A 16,808-nucleotide genomic window follows, 5' to 3' on the forward strand; every position below is an offset into this window, starting at 1 on the left:
TTTGGCAGAGCGGTGCTCCAGTTAACAATTCCTTAGCTCTGACCCCATCTCCAGGGGAGAGCTTGGGAGTCACCTGATTGGAATCGAGGTGAACAAGTACTCAAAGAAAAAACGGTTACTCACATTCTCGTAACTGTTCTTCAAGATGTGGTGTTCACGTCCATTCCAGTGCCCACCCTCCTTACCCTCTGCTGGAGTAGCCAGCAAGAAGGAACTGAAGGGTGGTCGGGTCGGCAGGGTCGTATATTGAGTGCTACTCCGGGGGCTCCACAGCTGACCCGATGAGAGCTGTTAAGGGAAAAACTTTCCAACGACATGCACGTGGCGTGCACACACCTGATGGGAATGGACATGAACAACACATCTTGAAGAACAACAGTTCCAAGAAGGTGAGCAATCCTTAGTTATAATCAAACACAGGCCATACATTTTTTGAACACAGTTGCAGTCAAAATAGCTTGAATGCATGGTAACCATTTATCTTTCAAAGGGAATATTTGGCCCGAAAGGAAATTGGTCAGGACGTATAAACCATGGGTGTAGTGGGCTCTGTTTGGCAGCCTTTCAGGTTTGAGTACAAATACTATGTAATTTTTCTTTATCATCTTGCAGGGAAGCTGTTGGCTATTTAATAACATGGTAAGTGCATTGTAGGGCCAGGGCTATAAGCCCTAGTTCGGTGGCTAAACAGCAGAATTATTTATTAATAATTAGGTCAGGGTTCCATAGCAATTAGTAGTGCCTCAGTTTAGTTCGAAGTGATTGCTTTAGCAGAGTCTTGCACTTGACTCTCACCTTTTAGAGATACATTTATAGCATGTATTGGAGACTGAGACAAGTAGCCCCTGCATTGAGAATACATTTTACCTACAGTAACTCCTCACTTAACGTCATCCCAGTTAGTGTTGTTACATCGCTGATCTATCATGCTCCTTTAAAGTTGTGCAATGTTTGCTTATAACGTTGTTTTGCGGGTGGGGGCTCGGAACTAGGGTGGGCCGGCAGCCTTCCTACTAGTTCCTCTCCGCTACCACCCTCCAGTGCCTCCCACCTGCGAGCCCTGTGGATCAGCGCCTTCCCTCTCCCAAACGCAGCGAAGCAGCTGTTTCGCCACATTCAGGAGGTTCGGGAGGGAGAGGAGCAAGGACACGGCTCGCAGCCTCCCCTCTCCCTCCCCGCTTCTCCTGAATGTGGCAAAACAGTTGTTTCACCATGTTCAGGAGGAGGGGGGAGGCGCTGATCCGCGGGGCCCGTCAACAAGCAGGAGGCTCTGGGGAGTGTGTGGAGGGGAACTGATGGGGGGCTACCAGCCCACCCTGGTTCCAGGCCCCCACCTGCTAGCTCCAACAAGCTGCTCTTCCAGAGAATCCCACAAGTAGTGGACAAAGTACTGTACTAGCAGGCAACGAAAAAAATCCCTGGAACCTAACCTCCCCTATTACATTAATTCTTATGGGGAAATTGGATTCTCTTAACATGGTTTCGCTTAAAGTCACATTTTTCAAGAACATATCTACAACATTAAACGAGGAGTTACTGTATTTGACTAGCCTGATCCTCTCTCTCTCTCTCTCTCCCCCCCCACCCCCCTTTTTAGTATTTATCCGGGCGTGAGTGGTATCGGCAGCAGGCTTCCCGGGCTGTGAACCAGGCCATCGGCAGGGTTATCAGACATCGCCAGGACTATGGTGCCATTTTCCTTTGTGACCACAGGTGAATTCTTCTGTTGAGTAGGATGGACTATAAACGATGTATGTGCCAACATTCCTGTATCCAACACACACAACTGTATGTACTGTGTGTATAAGTGCATTAGTATGACTAGTTGAAGACTACAGGTCATTAGTGATCATCAGCGAGCTAGGTATCATTCTCCCTAATAAGTGAAAATAACATACATGTTCATCCTCTGTTCTCCTTTCCCAAAAGCTTCTTTCTCCCTGTTCCCTCCATGAGGCTGTTAGTAGTATTAGCAGATGCAGAATAAGCTGTCAGTGATTATTTGTGGGTGTGTGTAGGTATATATCTTTTTTTATACATCTTTTTTAACCCTTTTCATGCCAGGAGTTAGAACTTCCTGAAATGCTAATACAAGTTATGTGAATACAGGGGTTCCAGTCCTGCTCTACACTAATTTTGAGAAGAGAGTGAATGGTAATTGCAGTTTTTAAGGGAGGTGCAGGAAGAAGTTACATATTGCCAGAAAATCTAAAAATGATCTCACTTGTATTTCTAAACAGAATCATGTTTCTGGGAAATGAGTGAATTCCTGCCATTGCCGTGAAACATGTCAGCTTGAGTAGGAGTTTTGTTTGACCATTCTGCAAGGTGTGTTGGTAGCTATGTTGTGAACCTTCTGAGCATGCATAGCCTCCTTGTTTCTTAAGGATGAGACTGAATCACCACTTTGTATTTTGCATGCTTCCAATTTCGGTTTCTGAAGAAGAAAGCTAGTTATTTCCATTTTTCCATAATGTTTTGTTTCTCAGGCCTTTCATCTGGTCTCTGCAATACGTGCAGCTTCTTCCTTTTGTTTATTTCTGACTTAGCCCCCAGAAACTGCTGGGTACAATAAAGTTTCATTCAAAAATAAACTATCTCAAGATTGGTATTAATGATTATGGGGTAGATGACCCAGAGAACTAATAGTCTAGAACAGGGGTTCTCAAACTGGGTGTTGTGACCCCTCAGGGGGTTGAGGTTATTACGTGGGGGGGTTGCAAGGTGTCAGCCTCCACCCCCAAACCCCGCTTCACCTCCAACATTTATAATAGAATTAAACATAAAAAAGGTGATTTTAATTTATAAGGAGGGTTGCACTCAAAGGCTTGCTGTGTAAAAGGGGTCACCAATACAGAAGTTTGAGAACCACTGGTTTAGAATGAGCCTTTCGTTTCTGGACATCTGGGTATGAATCCTGGTCTGTGTTCACAAGTGGAAATAAATGTGGTGGTTTCAGCCCAATCCCTAATGAGCATTTTTCTACCTTATGCAGCTGCCAGTCAGTTTTGGATAGCATGATATAACTGGTACCTAGCAGGAATGCTGCAGTTCAGTACAGAGCTGTAATGATAGACACAAGCACCCTGGCTCCAGCAAACTCTTGCTCTCCTGGGGACAAAGATCAATCCCAGTTTTTTTTGTGTTCTTACCCAGCTGCTTGTTTTTACTGTTCCTGCTTAGCTTGGCGTTCCCAGGAGTAGGGGGATAGTCATACTATGAAATTTAATTTGTAATGTTGAGGACAGTGCCTGCGTATGCTCTTAAGACTTCAGTCACATCCCTGTTCCAGCTCCTCAGGTGAGATGTTCAAAGCTGCCTTCTGCTGAGAGATTAATTTAGTGGAGCTGTTTGAAGGATTTTTCTCCCATTTTCCAATTCTCCACAGGTTCGTGAACAATGATGTAAGATCCCAGCTGCCCTCCTGGGTCCGCCCTTATGTCAAGGTTTACAACAACTTCGGGCATGCAGTCAGAGAGGTCTCCCAGTTCTTCCGTATTGCTCAAAAAATCGTAGGTATCGTGAGACAAAGAAGGAGTTTTTGTCCAAGGGTGTCAGGGACTAAGCGCACTCAGCCGTAGGAGGGTTGGGCAGAGGATCTCATCATTCTTAAGTGATCTCCTTTACTCAGGATTCTGAGGGTCAGCCCTCCCAGGGAAGGGCAGGGTATGTGTCACCAAGCTACAGGGCCTTCTGGGTTAGATTTCAAAAGAAAAAACTCTTCTCTTGGCTTCCTCTCATCCAGACTGCCCCTACACACAAGTTGCTTTGGTCTGGTATATAAAATGAGGGAGTGAAACTGAAGACTCCCCTCGTCACCCACATGGAGAGGACACAAGTTTGGAAAAATTGATCAGACTCTCAAATTATTTAGGTCCAAGCTGGCTGGTATGTAAAACAAGAAGCAGCAGCGGTTAATAGCACAGGCCAGAAATCATCCTATCATTTGCCCTTTTGGTACTAGGACATCTTTAAGACTTTGGCTTTGTCTTGGCAATAAGGAGCTCTTTGATTCATTAGTACAATACACAAAAAGAAAAAGGGTACTTGTGGCACCTTAGAGACTAACAAATTTATTTGAGCATAAGCTTTCATAAGCTACAGCTCACTTCGTCGGATGCATGCAGTGGAAAATATAGTGGGGAGATTTTATATACACAGAGAACATGAAACAATGGGTGTTACCATACACACTGTAACAAGAGTGATCAGGTAAGGTGAGCTATTACCAGCAGGAGAGGGGAAAAAAAAACTTTTTGTAGTGATAATCAAGGTGGGCCATTTCCAGCAGTTGACAAGAACGTGTGAGGAACAGTGGGGCGGGGAGAATAAACGTGGGGAAATAGTTTTACCTTGTGTAATGACACATCCACTCCCAGTCTTTATTCAATCCTAATTTAATGGTGTCCAGTTTGCAAATTAATTCCAATTCAGCAGTCTCTCGTTGGAGTCTGTTTTTGAAGTTTTTTTGTTGAAGAATTGTGACTTTTAGGTCTGTAGTTGAGTGACCAGAGAGATTGAAGTGTTCTCCGACTGGTTTTTGAATGTTATAATTCTTGATGTCGGATTTGTGTCCATTTATTCTTTTACGTAGAGACTGTCCCGTTTGGCCAGTGTACATGGCAGAGGGGCATTGCTGGATGTGCCACAAGTACTCTTTTTTTTTTTTTCTTTTTGCGGATACAGACTAACACAGCTGCTACTCTGAAACCTGTCCTAGTACAATACAGTTTGCATGTATTGTATAGTGAGGCACGGCTGATAGACAAAGGGATTTTGAAGTTGAGGGCTAAGTGTAAGATGGTGCCTTCAAAAGAATACACAGTAAAGGTGGCAGGGTACTTTGTGTAAGTATTTGTATGTGAGAGGTGTGAGCCTGAAATTGAGCTTAGAATTCTCATGCATTTAGGGGGGGTTCAAAAGAGAACTATCTCATTGTAAAGAGGAGCCAAAGAATAGTGCATCTGAATCAGAAGGGGCTGCACTGCAGAGAGAACATCAAGATTTTGTGTGATGCTTCCCACTCTGACATCCCTTTAGAGTTGCATTATCCCTCTGTTCCACCTACGTGTTTCTATGCTGAACCTCCCCATCTCTGCTTAATCTGCCCATGCTAATTTCTAATTATTCAGTCGCATCTCAGGTGCATATGTGTTCAGACCTCTCAAAATCCAGTTTATCTTCAGCTTTGCTCTTGGGTTCTTTCAATGAAATACGTTGAGCCTTTGAAGTGGAACGGTAGTGTTTGCCTAGTGTAACATTTTCCAGTCTTTGTGCAGATGCCCCCACCCCCAACACGGAGCTCCTGCTCTAGCACCATATGTGAAGGGGACCCGACATCATCCACGTCATCTGGGCAGCCCCTGTCTCGGACAAAAGCAAAGAATTTAGATGACCATGTTCCTAGTTTGAAGAGGAAGCGAATGGGTAAGTCTGGGTGTTTACATTTCTAAATTGTTTACAATTGTGTCTTCCTTGTATTATAGGAAAACACATAAACTGAACTTTTTTTTTTTTAATCCAAAGATTCTGGGCCAAGCCAGAGGTGGAGCAGGGAGACTAGGAAATGTAGAGGGGCAAGAATCCAGGAGGGGTTAAACAGAGGAGGGCCAAGAATCAAAGGATATAGACTAACAGAAGGGGTCTGGGGAAACACATGGGGGAATGGAAAGACTGGAAGGAAGAGACTGATAGGTATGGAGTGGGGACCTGAAGGTGGTTGGGTACCAAAGCGCATGAGATGACAGCAGACTGGGGATGCATGGAAAGGGGGCAGCATATGGGGGTAGAGAGAGGAGGCGACCAGACAGACAGGAAAGAGTCTTTTATTGCATTTAAAAACTCCAAACATCTCAAATTTTCTAGCTTTACAACTCAGCTTTCACTGTGAATAAACACATGCCATCCCCCGCTCCATTGGTACAGGTGCCTGAGTGTTTCTTTTAAGGGTTCTAAATTGGAATTGACAAAAATGAAAAACTATCTGGCCACTGAGATGTCCAGATGGAGGGAATGTCAAATAGTTACCCCACCTGAAATATTTTGGTATTTTTCCTCCTTGATGAACAGCCTTGAACATCTGAGGCTTCAACAGGTTGAATTTCATCATGGATTTATTTGATATGGCTTGAATTCTGACCAAGGCTGACTATTCTGGAAGGCGAGATAGCCTACTGCTTAGAATAGGCGACAAGAAGTCAGAAGGCTTGGCTTCTGATTCTGACACTGCCACTGACTTGCCATCTGAAACCCTGCCTCCATTTTTCCATCTTCAAAATGGGGGTGATAATTCTTGTTCACCTTTGTAAAGTATTTGAAATCCTCCTAATAAAGATGCTAAATGCTGTTAGCTACATACCTCATCTCCCATTCTGTTCAATACTAGTCTCCTGTACATTGTGATAGCACCGAAAACAAAATGAGGGCATTGACATCAAATGAACCAGTGACCTAAAAAATTGAGCTTAACTGATGTCAAAGGTAAAATGTTTTTCATGCCAAAGAAACTAGAACAGACCATTCTGTTGTGGACTGCTTGCTGTTCCTGAATTTGACAATGTTTCATTGCACAGTAAATATGGTCTCCAAGCCAGATGGTGTTCTTAAAAATTATTCTTGCTTTCCTGATACTTTCTGATTAGAGAGACAAGATGGGTGAGGTAATATCTTTTATTGGACCAACTTCTGTTGGAGGGAGACAGACAGCCTTTTGAGATTACACAGAGCTCTTCCTCAAGCCACTGTGTAATCTCAAAAGTTCATCGCTCTCACTGAAGTTGGTCCAGTAAAAGATATTACCTCACCCATCTTGTTTTTCTAATATATTGGGACCAGCATAGCTACAGCAACTCTGCATACAACTTTGTCTGATTGTTACTCAGATTGTTTTGCCAGAAGTAAAAATATTTAGCTACTCTACTTAGTAACTGACACACAAAGGTAGGTAGTCTCACAAACTAAAGAGAAATAGGTGATTTTTTGTGTGTGGGGAGAATGCCTTTTTAGAAGCATCAAACTGATGTTGCCAGAACCTGGAACTGTAGGGTTAAAGTATCTACAGACAGACACAACTGGGCCCTAAAGGATGAGAATATGTTTCATGGACAGGAAGCTTGAATAAATGGCAATAAGATGTCAGTTTGGTACATGTAATTACAAGCACTTTGTAAGCTCAATCAGTGAGGTGATTGTCTAGTATAGTAATTTACGTGGCTAATAGTAGCTAATAGTCTCACTTTAACAAGTAAAAAAAAAAAAGTCTTCTGTAACACCATAGAAAATGTGTGTGTTAATATTAATCTTGTGCCAAGTCAAAAGTTAATTACTCAGACTTCACTCCAGGAATTGGTCTCTGAGGGCAATTCAGAGACCCACAATGTTTAAACACAAATAACTTTGGTAGTAAGAGTGGCAGTAAGATTTCTGAAGATCACTCAGTGTAAAGTGTTGTGAGCTTAAATATGATTTTATTCAAGCTTTCCCTGATGTAGAAGTCCATCCTTTAAATACAGAAGTCAGAATTACAAAGGTTGTGACAAAGTTCCTCCTCTGTCTTGGTGGGTCCTGCGCTTATTGGTGGATTTGCTTACCTCAGAGGTTCATGGCAGCCCTCAGTTTGGCCACTTTCGTGGCTCAAGTCTGCCGTTCACTCAGTTAGCCTCATCACTGGCCAGCATGGGGAAAAGGAAGAACGATCCCCGCAGTCTCCACTGATCCACCTAGTGGATCGGGGAACAGGCCAGAAACCTTCCCCTCTGGTGGAACCCACAGCCCAGGTCAGCTCCTCTGGTATCAAGTAGGGAGTTGGGGGGAACCCGGGCCCACCCTCTACTCCGGGTTCCAGCCCAGGGCCCTGTGGATTGTAGCTGTCTACAGTGGCTCCTGTAACAGCTGCGTGACAGCTACAACTCCCTGGGCTACGTCCCCATGGCCTCCTCCCAACACCTTCTTTATTCTTACCACAGGACCTTCCTTCTGATGTCTGATAATGCTTGTACTTCTCAGTCTTCCAGTAGTACGCCTTTTCACTCTCAGCTTCTTGCGCCCAGCTCCTCACATGCGCACCACAAACTGAAGTGAGCTCCTTTTTAAACCCAGGTGTCCTGATTAACCTGCCTGTCTTAATTGATTCTAACAGCTTCTTGATTGGCTGCAGGTGTTCTAATCAGCCTGTCTGCCTTAATGGTTTCCAGAAAGTTCCTGATTGTTCTGGAACCTTCCCTGTTACCTTACCCAAGGAAAAGGGACCTACTTAACCTGGGGCTAATATATCTGCCTTCTATCGCTCTCCTTTAGCCATCTGGCCTGACCCTATCACAAGATATAAAGTCCCCAAGTTGGAACAGATCAGCTAAACTGACTTTTGTTGACTCAGCTGTTCAGTGCAGTTCTACTGCAAGTGAGACAAAGGATGAGAGAAACCAGCACACACTACTGGGTTGCCCCAGAGGGTTAGAAGGGATGTTTGGTAGGAAATCCTGTAGAATCCATCAGAGTTATTGGAAACATTGGCATGTCACCAGGCATGTAAGAGGAGGGGGAGGTATGTCAATTTCTTCTTGGCGTATGGGTCAGCGTTGATCCCACTGTAGGGTCCAGATACGTTTTGACCAGCAGACTGTCAGAGCTGCACAGGGGTCCTACTGAGCTGCCTCTTGTTCTATAGAAGGGCAGGGTGACTGCCACCTGCTTCACTTCCTTCTTACTGCCCATGGCAGCGAGATGGAAATCAGTGAGTGTCTGACCCATTAGTTCTGAAGTCAGGCAAAATTCTTTCTGGTTCTGCTGAAAATCTTCAGAATCATTTCTCATCTTCTGTTTCAACCACTGTGGACTGATGACTATATTAGAACTGAACACTTCTTCTCAGACACACCTTACAGACTCCCTTTCCAACCCTCCCCTATCCCCACGTCAGCCCCACCGTACAGTGTTTCTATAGCGATGAATTCAAAATCTGCAGGCTTCTAACCCTGTCCATCCTGCGATGGACTAATTCCCCTTAAAGACAGGCACAGTAGATGTCATTTTCTGCTTGGGAGAATCTCATGTTCTGAGCAGGTGCTCAGTATACTTAGCCTGGACACCGCACAAGTCATGAGATGTGAGGTTGAAACTCCACCTTCTGGGCCCAGACTACAGATCCAGAGGCAACAAGCTACTGAACAAACAAGCATCATTTAGCACCCCATCAAGCAGACAGGTGACAAAGACTACCAAGGAGAATATACCACCGAGAAAAGGCCCGTCACCGACATCGGCACCAGCACCAAAGTTGACCTCTGCTTTGATGACAAAGCTGGCAACAACATCTCAGACACTGAAGTTGAGCATTGGAAGTGGCCACTCTGAGTACCGGAGCAGAAGCTTAAAGCCCTCCCACACAGCGTCCTCCCACACAGACAGGCACAGCAGGACATCTGGGGATAAGCCCTCCAAGACCCTCACAGTATCGAGGGATGGAGAGAAAGATCAGATTCTCCTGACAACGATGGTCGTACCATTGGTGTCAATCCTGTCCTTGTGGGATGACGCTCAGGCTGAACCAGGCCCATTGTCAGTGGTGAGCTATCCACTGGCATGGACTCCAGTACTGAAAGTGGCTTGTATGTCAGCATCAACCCTGAAGGAGTTATGCTCCTCACCATCACCGGGGCCATACATCAAGCAAGCAATTGAACATCAAGGCACATTTCACCAAAGCACAGGCAGCAGCATCTGCCTGCTTGAGGAATGTGCTAGTCTCTGAGTTCTGCAAGGCAACTGTGTAGAGCAACTCACTAACTTTTCTGGTTCTTTGAAATTCCAAGGAGTTCACTTTGGATCCCATGACCTGCCCTTCATCCCTACTTTTCAGGTTCCTCTGCAACACAGGCTTTGAATTGCAAGGGAACTCAGGGAGGATTGCAGCTGCCCCATGTTTTATGCCTTCATAAGAGAGCACAAGGAGGCAGAGTTCCCATATATAGCTCCAATGGACATCACTTGTCTCTCTCTCTCTGTCTCTCTCTCTCTCTCTCTCTCTCTCTGAGAGAGAGTCAGTCTTGTGCATGTAAGGCATGTGCTCACCTATTGCAGGATCCACCCTGACTGTCTGCATCTTGGAAAACCACAGTTACTGCAGGGTAAATAACAGGTCTGTTTACATTCTGTCTTGATGTTGTAGGGCTGCTGGGGGATGGAGCAACCAGCCTGTGTGTGGAGTACGATCAAGAGCTGATCTCATCAAGGAAGCAGCCCTTTGGGCTCCTGGATGCATTGGAGCACAATGAGAAGAGCAGTGAAGGGGCAGAAGATGACTGCTTGCCAGGAGAGGAAAAGGTAATGGTGATCGCATACAGAAGAGCTGTATGTAGGTTTGAATGAACTATTGGTCCTAAAATTAAATGTTTGTTTGACAATTTATGGGTGCCGGATCCAAATCCTTTCAAAAAAATACCTTGTAATTCATCACCATTAACAAGAAAGGTCTAGAGATGCGCTTGAGTAATAGCTTCTTTTTGGAGAAGGACACCCTGCCACGTTCTAGTATGTGACCTGCACATTCACATTGGTGCTAATAATGAACTTATCACTGCTATAGGTGAGACACAGACTGCCAGAAGTTAGCATTCTACTTTTAGGCCTGAGGAGTCCTCAAAAAGAGGTTGCTGTATATGCAGAACCTCATGGTGGACATTCACTGTAGTTGTTTGAATGTGAATATGTATTACAGGAAAACTGGAACTCCTTTTGAATTTTTATCTGCATGTGGAGCAGCATTCAAATGAGAAATGGACTCTTTGGCTCTCAGAGCCCACACTGCACAGATAGAAGTACCTTATCACTGAGCCACAGGAGCCCTGCAATGCCATTGCACAGTAGGGTTAGTAAGCATCTTCTATGCTACTGCTTTTCCTTAGGCCTCTTCTAGAGAGAGAATAGTCTCTAACTGGGAGGTCTAAGTGAAATACATTTCTGATCAGGCTGGTTTCCTCCCGCTATTCCAGAAATGAATTTTTTGCAATTAGTGATGCAGTTTTGTTGGAGTAGCCTGGTTTCCTGTCTCAATATGGCCCCTGACTCCATTACATGCAGGAATAGTTTTACTGTTCCTGCTAATCAGTTTTCTTTAACACAGAGATGTCTCTTATGAAAATATTGCTTTCAGGGCTATTTCTTGTGCATAGAGCTGTTCAGTATGGGGTGCCGTTTGCCAGTCAGGGGAATAAGCACCCCTTCACCTGAACCCATTTGATTAATTAAATCAAATGAATTAAAAAGCCATATGGTTGTTGTGTTTATCCTGCTCAAACTCGCACAGCTTTGAGCATCTCTAGGCAATGACAACTGCAGTTATGAAAGAGAAGAACATCAATGGCCAGTTCTTAAACCCAACATATCTTGAGGGTATTTTTATCTTCTAGGTGAATGACAAAGTAAGTATTCAGGAATCATATACGAGCAGGCAGGATTGTATTCGTACCCTGCTGAATATGCAGATATATTCTTTGAGTGCTTGCTCATGTCGATTCCATTGTAGGAGTGCATGCACCCATGTGTGCAGTCGTCGGAGATTTTTGCCTTAGCGGTATCCATAAGGCCAGTTGTCGTCCCCTTGAGTGCTGCGCTCATGCACTGGTATATCAGGCGCTGCTGGCCCTACAGCCTCTCAGTTCCTTCTTACCGCCTATGGTGGTCAGTCAGGACACCTTTCCTTGCTCATCAGACTTGTGGTTTTCTTACCATGGACTTTTTGCCTTTAGGCTTTCTGCATACTTATTTTTAGTGTTAAGTACCCGTTTATTGCAGTAGTTAGTGTTACTAGTTAGGTCCCAGTGGGGTTTTAAGCCCTGTGAATCCTGTAAGAGGCCTGTGCCTGTTAGTGACCCCCCACGGTAGCTGTCTCAAGTGCCTGGGGGAAGTGCACGTTAAAGAGAGGTACTGAATTTGTAAAAACTTTCGGCCTCGCACGCAAAATGAGAGAGACATCGGGCTCAGAGCCCTCCTTATGGAGTCTTCCCAGGGTCTGAGCTCTCCCGCCATGAATCTCCCAGCACCTCGGCATTGGTAGGAAGTGTGCCACTGGCACCGGGGCCCACTTGTCACTGCTGTGTGTTGCTGGTGCCAAAGAAGAGGGCTAGGAAGCATGGCTCCGTGGCACCAACAAAAAGGGGCCAGTTAGCAGAAAGCAAAGAGCCTGCCTCGAGTTACCTGCCTACCGCAGAGCCCCGCAGTTGGCCCTCTCCTGTCCGGGCCGTCAGCCCGCTGAAAGGTCCTCCTCCGACTCCTGCAAGCGGGACTGGACTGACTCCCCTGCCGGCACTGATGCCTTCAAGAGCCCTGGCTTCAAAGAAGCACAGCTCTCCACCTGTGCTACCAGTGCCACAGGCTTCGGCTAAGGCTCCCCAAGAGGGCAAGCCAGTCGACAAGGCTCCCTAGGGAGTGGTGGAGTGCCGCCGATTCCTTGAGATGATGGTGCGCTCTCCTCCTCCATACCGCCAGGCACCAGTGCCATCGCTGAGATCGGCGGATACTTATTGTTGGTCACCGGCTCCGTGGTCACGGTCGCTGTCATCTCGATTCAGCTTGCCGAGAGGGAGGCGCTAGTCCAGCTATTATCGGTGCCGATTGCCATCCCAAAGGTCATCATCCCAACACCGATCCCAGTCACCGACACAGTGGGAACAATCTTCTTCACACCTCCGATCTCCTCGGCATGGGACCCGCTCACCACACTGTCTGTATTGGTTCCCTCGGGCAGGGCGCCGGTCTCCTGTGTCAGTGGTCTCTAGGCAGACCCAGGCCTCAACAACCCCACAGTGGTCTCCAGAAGGGGGGGTTCTCCGGAACCGAGGGCCTCTTCAGCCTGTCACCTAGATCTCAGCGGCGAGATTGGGTGTCCGAGCTGGCCGCAGTGGCAGAGGGGTAATAGCAGTCTGTGCAGTGGCCTGCTCAGTGGCAAAGTTGGAATGCCTGGGGGATCCTGGTCATGGCGATGCCCCCAGGCACGGTACTGGAGGCACACCTGGTTGCCAAGTCTCAGGATGCTGTGCCTACCCACAAGCCGGCCTCCCCGGTGGAGGAGGAGGAACAGGTCTCCACCGAGACAGTCCTCCTCATCCTCCCCCGACGAGGCGGTCGCTGGCTCCTCCAGTGCCAGCCTGCCTGATGACTTTAAGGACCACCATGCCTTACTCCAGCGGGTGGCCAACCACCTGGGCCTACAAGTGGAGGAGATGGCTGAACAGCAAGACACTATTCAGTGTCCTGTTAGCCTTGACCCCTTCCCGTATTGCACTACCAGTGCATGAAGGGATCCTCAAAGTTGCCAAAGCCATTTGGCAGATGCCCTCCTCCAGCCCTCTCACCTCAAAATGAGCTGAGAAAAAGTATTTTGTCCCTGCCAAAAGTTTTGTATATCTTTATACCCGCCCTCGTCACGGCTCACTGATGGTTTCCATGGCCAATGAGAAGGAGAAGCAGGGGCACTCCAGTTCTACCCCAAAAAATAAGGAGGCAAGCGGCTGGACTTGTTTGGAAGAAAAGATTTATTCCACTGCAAGTCTATAGTTTCGGGTGGCAAACCACCAGGCCCTCCTGGACCACTATAATTTCAATTTATGGGACACTCTCCATAAATTTAAGGAGTCCTTCCCGCAAGATCAGGCCCAGGAATTCATCACCCTGGTGCAGAAGGGAGCCTCAGTGGCCTGCTGCACCTGCAGATGCGGTGGCCTTGGCAGCCAGGGTGGTGTCATCCGCAGTGGTGATGAGGTGCAGCTCCTGGCTTCAAACCGCTGGGCTTTCCCAGGAGATGCAGACCTCCATTCAGGACCTTCCTTTTGATGGGAGCGGTCTGTTTTCCGATCAAACGGATGCGAGGCTGCACGGGATGAAGGACACCAAAGCCACCCTCTGTTCGCTGGGCATCCACACACCACAGTCTGCATGTAAGCTGTTCTAGCTGTCCCCGACACCAAGGTCGTGGCAACCTCATTCCGGACCTGTCAGGAGAAGGGACAGGGACACTACATTTGGTCATTGCTGCCTTTCTGCCTCCTACTTACCTCCACATCCTAGCCAGGCTAAACGTTTGGCAGGGCAGAAGCGCCCATTTTGATGGCACAATTGAGAGCGACGTCCCAGCCAATTCCTCGGATCCGCTGCTGCCTTTCCTCAACCGCCTTTTTCCCTACCTCTCAGCCTGGTTGCGGGTTACGTTGGAGCGTTGGGTCCTGGACATAATAGCTATACCCTGCAATTTTTGCCCCTTCTTTCCCCGCTCTCTCCCCCCCCCCCCCTTCTCCCCTCTTCAGGGACCCTTCTGACGAGCAACTCCTCATTCAGGAGGTTGACAGTCTTCTGCGTCTGGGGGCTATGGAGGAGGTTCCTTGGAACATGAAAGGAAAGGGGTTTTACTCCTGGTACTTCCTAATCCCAAAAGTGAAATGGGGCCTCAGAACCATTCTGGATCTGCGCCGTCTCAACAAGTCTCTCAAGAAGTTAGTTTCGCCTGGTCTCCCTGACCTCTGTCATCCCTTCCCTGGATCCAGGAAACTGGTACGCCGCTCTTGACTTGAAAGATGGTTATTTCCATATTTCTATATTTCCAAGGCACAGGCACTTCCTCTGTTTTATGATAGGAGGGCGCCATTTCCAGTTCACGGCGCTACCCTTTGGTCTCTCTTCGGCCCCGCGGGTGTTCATGAAGTGCATGGCGCTGGTGGCCGCTTGCCTCAGGCATCCCCATATCTACTCTAGCGACACAATCATAGGACCCAGCCACACCATCAGGGGCTCATTCACCTGCACATCCACCAATGTGATATATGCCATCATGTGCCAGCAATGCCCCTCTGCCCTGTACATTGGCCAAACCGGACAGTCTCTACTCAGAAGGATAAATGGACACAAATCGGACATCAGGAATGGTAGCATACAAAAGCCAGTAGGAGAACACTTCAGTCTCCCTGGATGTTCAATAACAGATTTAAAAGTAGCCATTCTTCAACCAAAAAAACTTCAAAAACAGACTTAAAAGAGAAACTGCAGAGCTACAATTAATTTGCAAACTTAACACCGTCAGTTTGGGCTTGAATAGGGACTGGGAGTGGCTGGCTCACTACAAAAGCAATTTTTCCTCTCTTGGTATTGACACCTCCTCATCAGTTATTGGGTGTGGACCACATCCACCCTGACTGAATTGGCCTTCAAAATCAGTTCTCCACTTGTAAGGTAACGCCCTTCTCTTCATGTGCCAATATATATTTATGCCTGTATAAATTTATGCCTGTATAATTTTCACTCCATGCATCTGAAGAAGTGGGTTTTTTACTCACGAAAGCTTATGCCCGAATAAATCTTAGTCTTTAAGGTGCCACCGGACTCCTCGTCGTTTTTGTTTTTACCGCTGTGTTACCTAATCCTGCTCTGACTGACTTTGAAAGGTAAAGTTTCTGCATAACTGCATTAGGTTTTTACTCTTAACATGCTAGGCAGTGTCCTGGTCTGATTTATCTGTTGAAAGGAGGGAACTCAGGGTGCAGGGAAAAATCAAAATAATATTTTTTAACATTTAAATCAACCTTTGATTTTAAAAAAAAGCCTTATTTGAATTTTCAACCATCTGTCTCAAGATTCAGTTTATAATAAATTATTGTCTTCTGAATAAATAAAATAAATTCAAAAAGTTGAAAAGGATCAATATATTAAGAATTACATATGCTTACAGTTTTCATCATAGTAGATTCATGACCCTGTACTCTACAGTCTGCTTTATGAAACGCTGGAAATACAACTGGCTAAAGACTCTTCATAGCCTGGATTAAGGCATGACTTGCTGGTATTCTTTAAAACTCAAGGCCAGATTCACCCTCATAACCTTTGCGGACACAGAATAGTCCTTGGGAGGGAAAGAAAGCTAAACCATTAAGGAAGAGCACAGTATCTCTTGATGTGAACTTTTGCAGTTCTCTGTCAGCCAGTTGTCCAGTTCTCTCTCTGCATTGTAAAAGATGTCTATATAGGGAATATTTTGAATTAGTTTTACATACGATGGTCATTTCAAAATAAAATATAAGATTGCGTAGCAGAGAACAATCTCCACAGGTTAGGCTTATTTTCTAATTTCTGTTTCTTTGATATGAGGATCTCTGGAGGAGGTACGAAGGAACAAAAGAGTGGCCTCTGCCTCACTCGCTCACTGTAATGCCATCATAATTTTCTAGTTAGGACCATTCTACACATTCAAATGAATGTGTTCGTCCTCTCTGAACTGCCCCATATATTGTCTTTGTTTATCTGCTTCATTCCCTGTCTTCTGAATCATCCAGTAGGTGAGTGCTCTTCCAGAAACCGAAATTCATCCAACGCTCCATTGACACAGTTTGTCATGATTTGCTTTGTCTCCTTGGAGTCATGTCACTGTACGGGATTAACTACCTTTATTACAGAAAATGACAAGAAGAGGAAGGGGGGAAACAAAATAAACTAAAGCCTTTTAATATTGTCTTTACAGGCAAAACGTTTATCAACGCTCTCGCTTCAGTACGAGAAGAGGTTAACAGATGAGCAGAAAGGAGGAAGAAAGAAAATAAGAATAGTCAACAATCTGGTATGTGTTTGTGTTGAACAGTTTATATGAGAGTAGAATCTGAGATAAAAAGGCTGAGATTGTTTATATGTTTTATAGGCGGTGCAAGTAGCAATGCCTGTAATTAAAGTTGCCCAAAAGTTTCCAGTGTAAGACTCTGTTTCCAATTTCTTATAACTTGGCCAATATTAAACCTAAAAATTTCCAAGATGAGTGTCTGACTCAGATTGAATTT

At 45.9% G+C, this 16,808-nt stretch overlaps 1 protein-coding gene across 9 annotated transcripts in view; it reads left to right on the forward strand.

Moving 5' to 3' along the window:
- RTEL1 (regulator of telomere elongation helicase 1) overlaps positions 1 to 16,808 on the forward strand; it is a 120,267-nt gene that overhangs the window by 73,162 nt on the left and 30,297 nt on the right. For 8 of the 9 annotated variants that reach the window (XM_075118660.1, XM_048820402.2, XM_048820401.2 and 5 more), the window contains 6 exons: positions 613 to 639; positions 1,598 to 1,713; positions 3,389 to 3,512; positions 5,280 to 5,427; positions 10,166 to 10,320; positions 16,499 to 16,594. In XM_075118660.1, coding sequence (XP_074974761.1) covers positions 613 to 639; positions 1,598 to 1,713; positions 3,389 to 3,512; positions 5,280 to 5,427; positions 10,166 to 10,320; positions 16,499 to 16,594 — 666 coding nt within the window. The remainder of the gene's footprint in view (positions 1 to 612; positions 640 to 1,597; positions 1,714 to 3,388; positions 3,513 to 5,279; positions 5,428 to 10,165; positions 10,321 to 16,498; positions 16,595 to 16,808) is intronic. The other variant, XM_048820403.2, reaches the window with a different exon arrangement.

This window comes from Caretta caretta, chromosome 13 (genome assembly GCF_965140235.1).
Source record: "Caretta caretta isolate rCarCar2 chromosome 13, rCarCar1.hap1, whole genome shotgun sequence".
Lineage (NCBI taxonomy): Eukaryota > Metazoa > Chordata > Testudines > Cheloniidae > Caretta > Caretta caretta.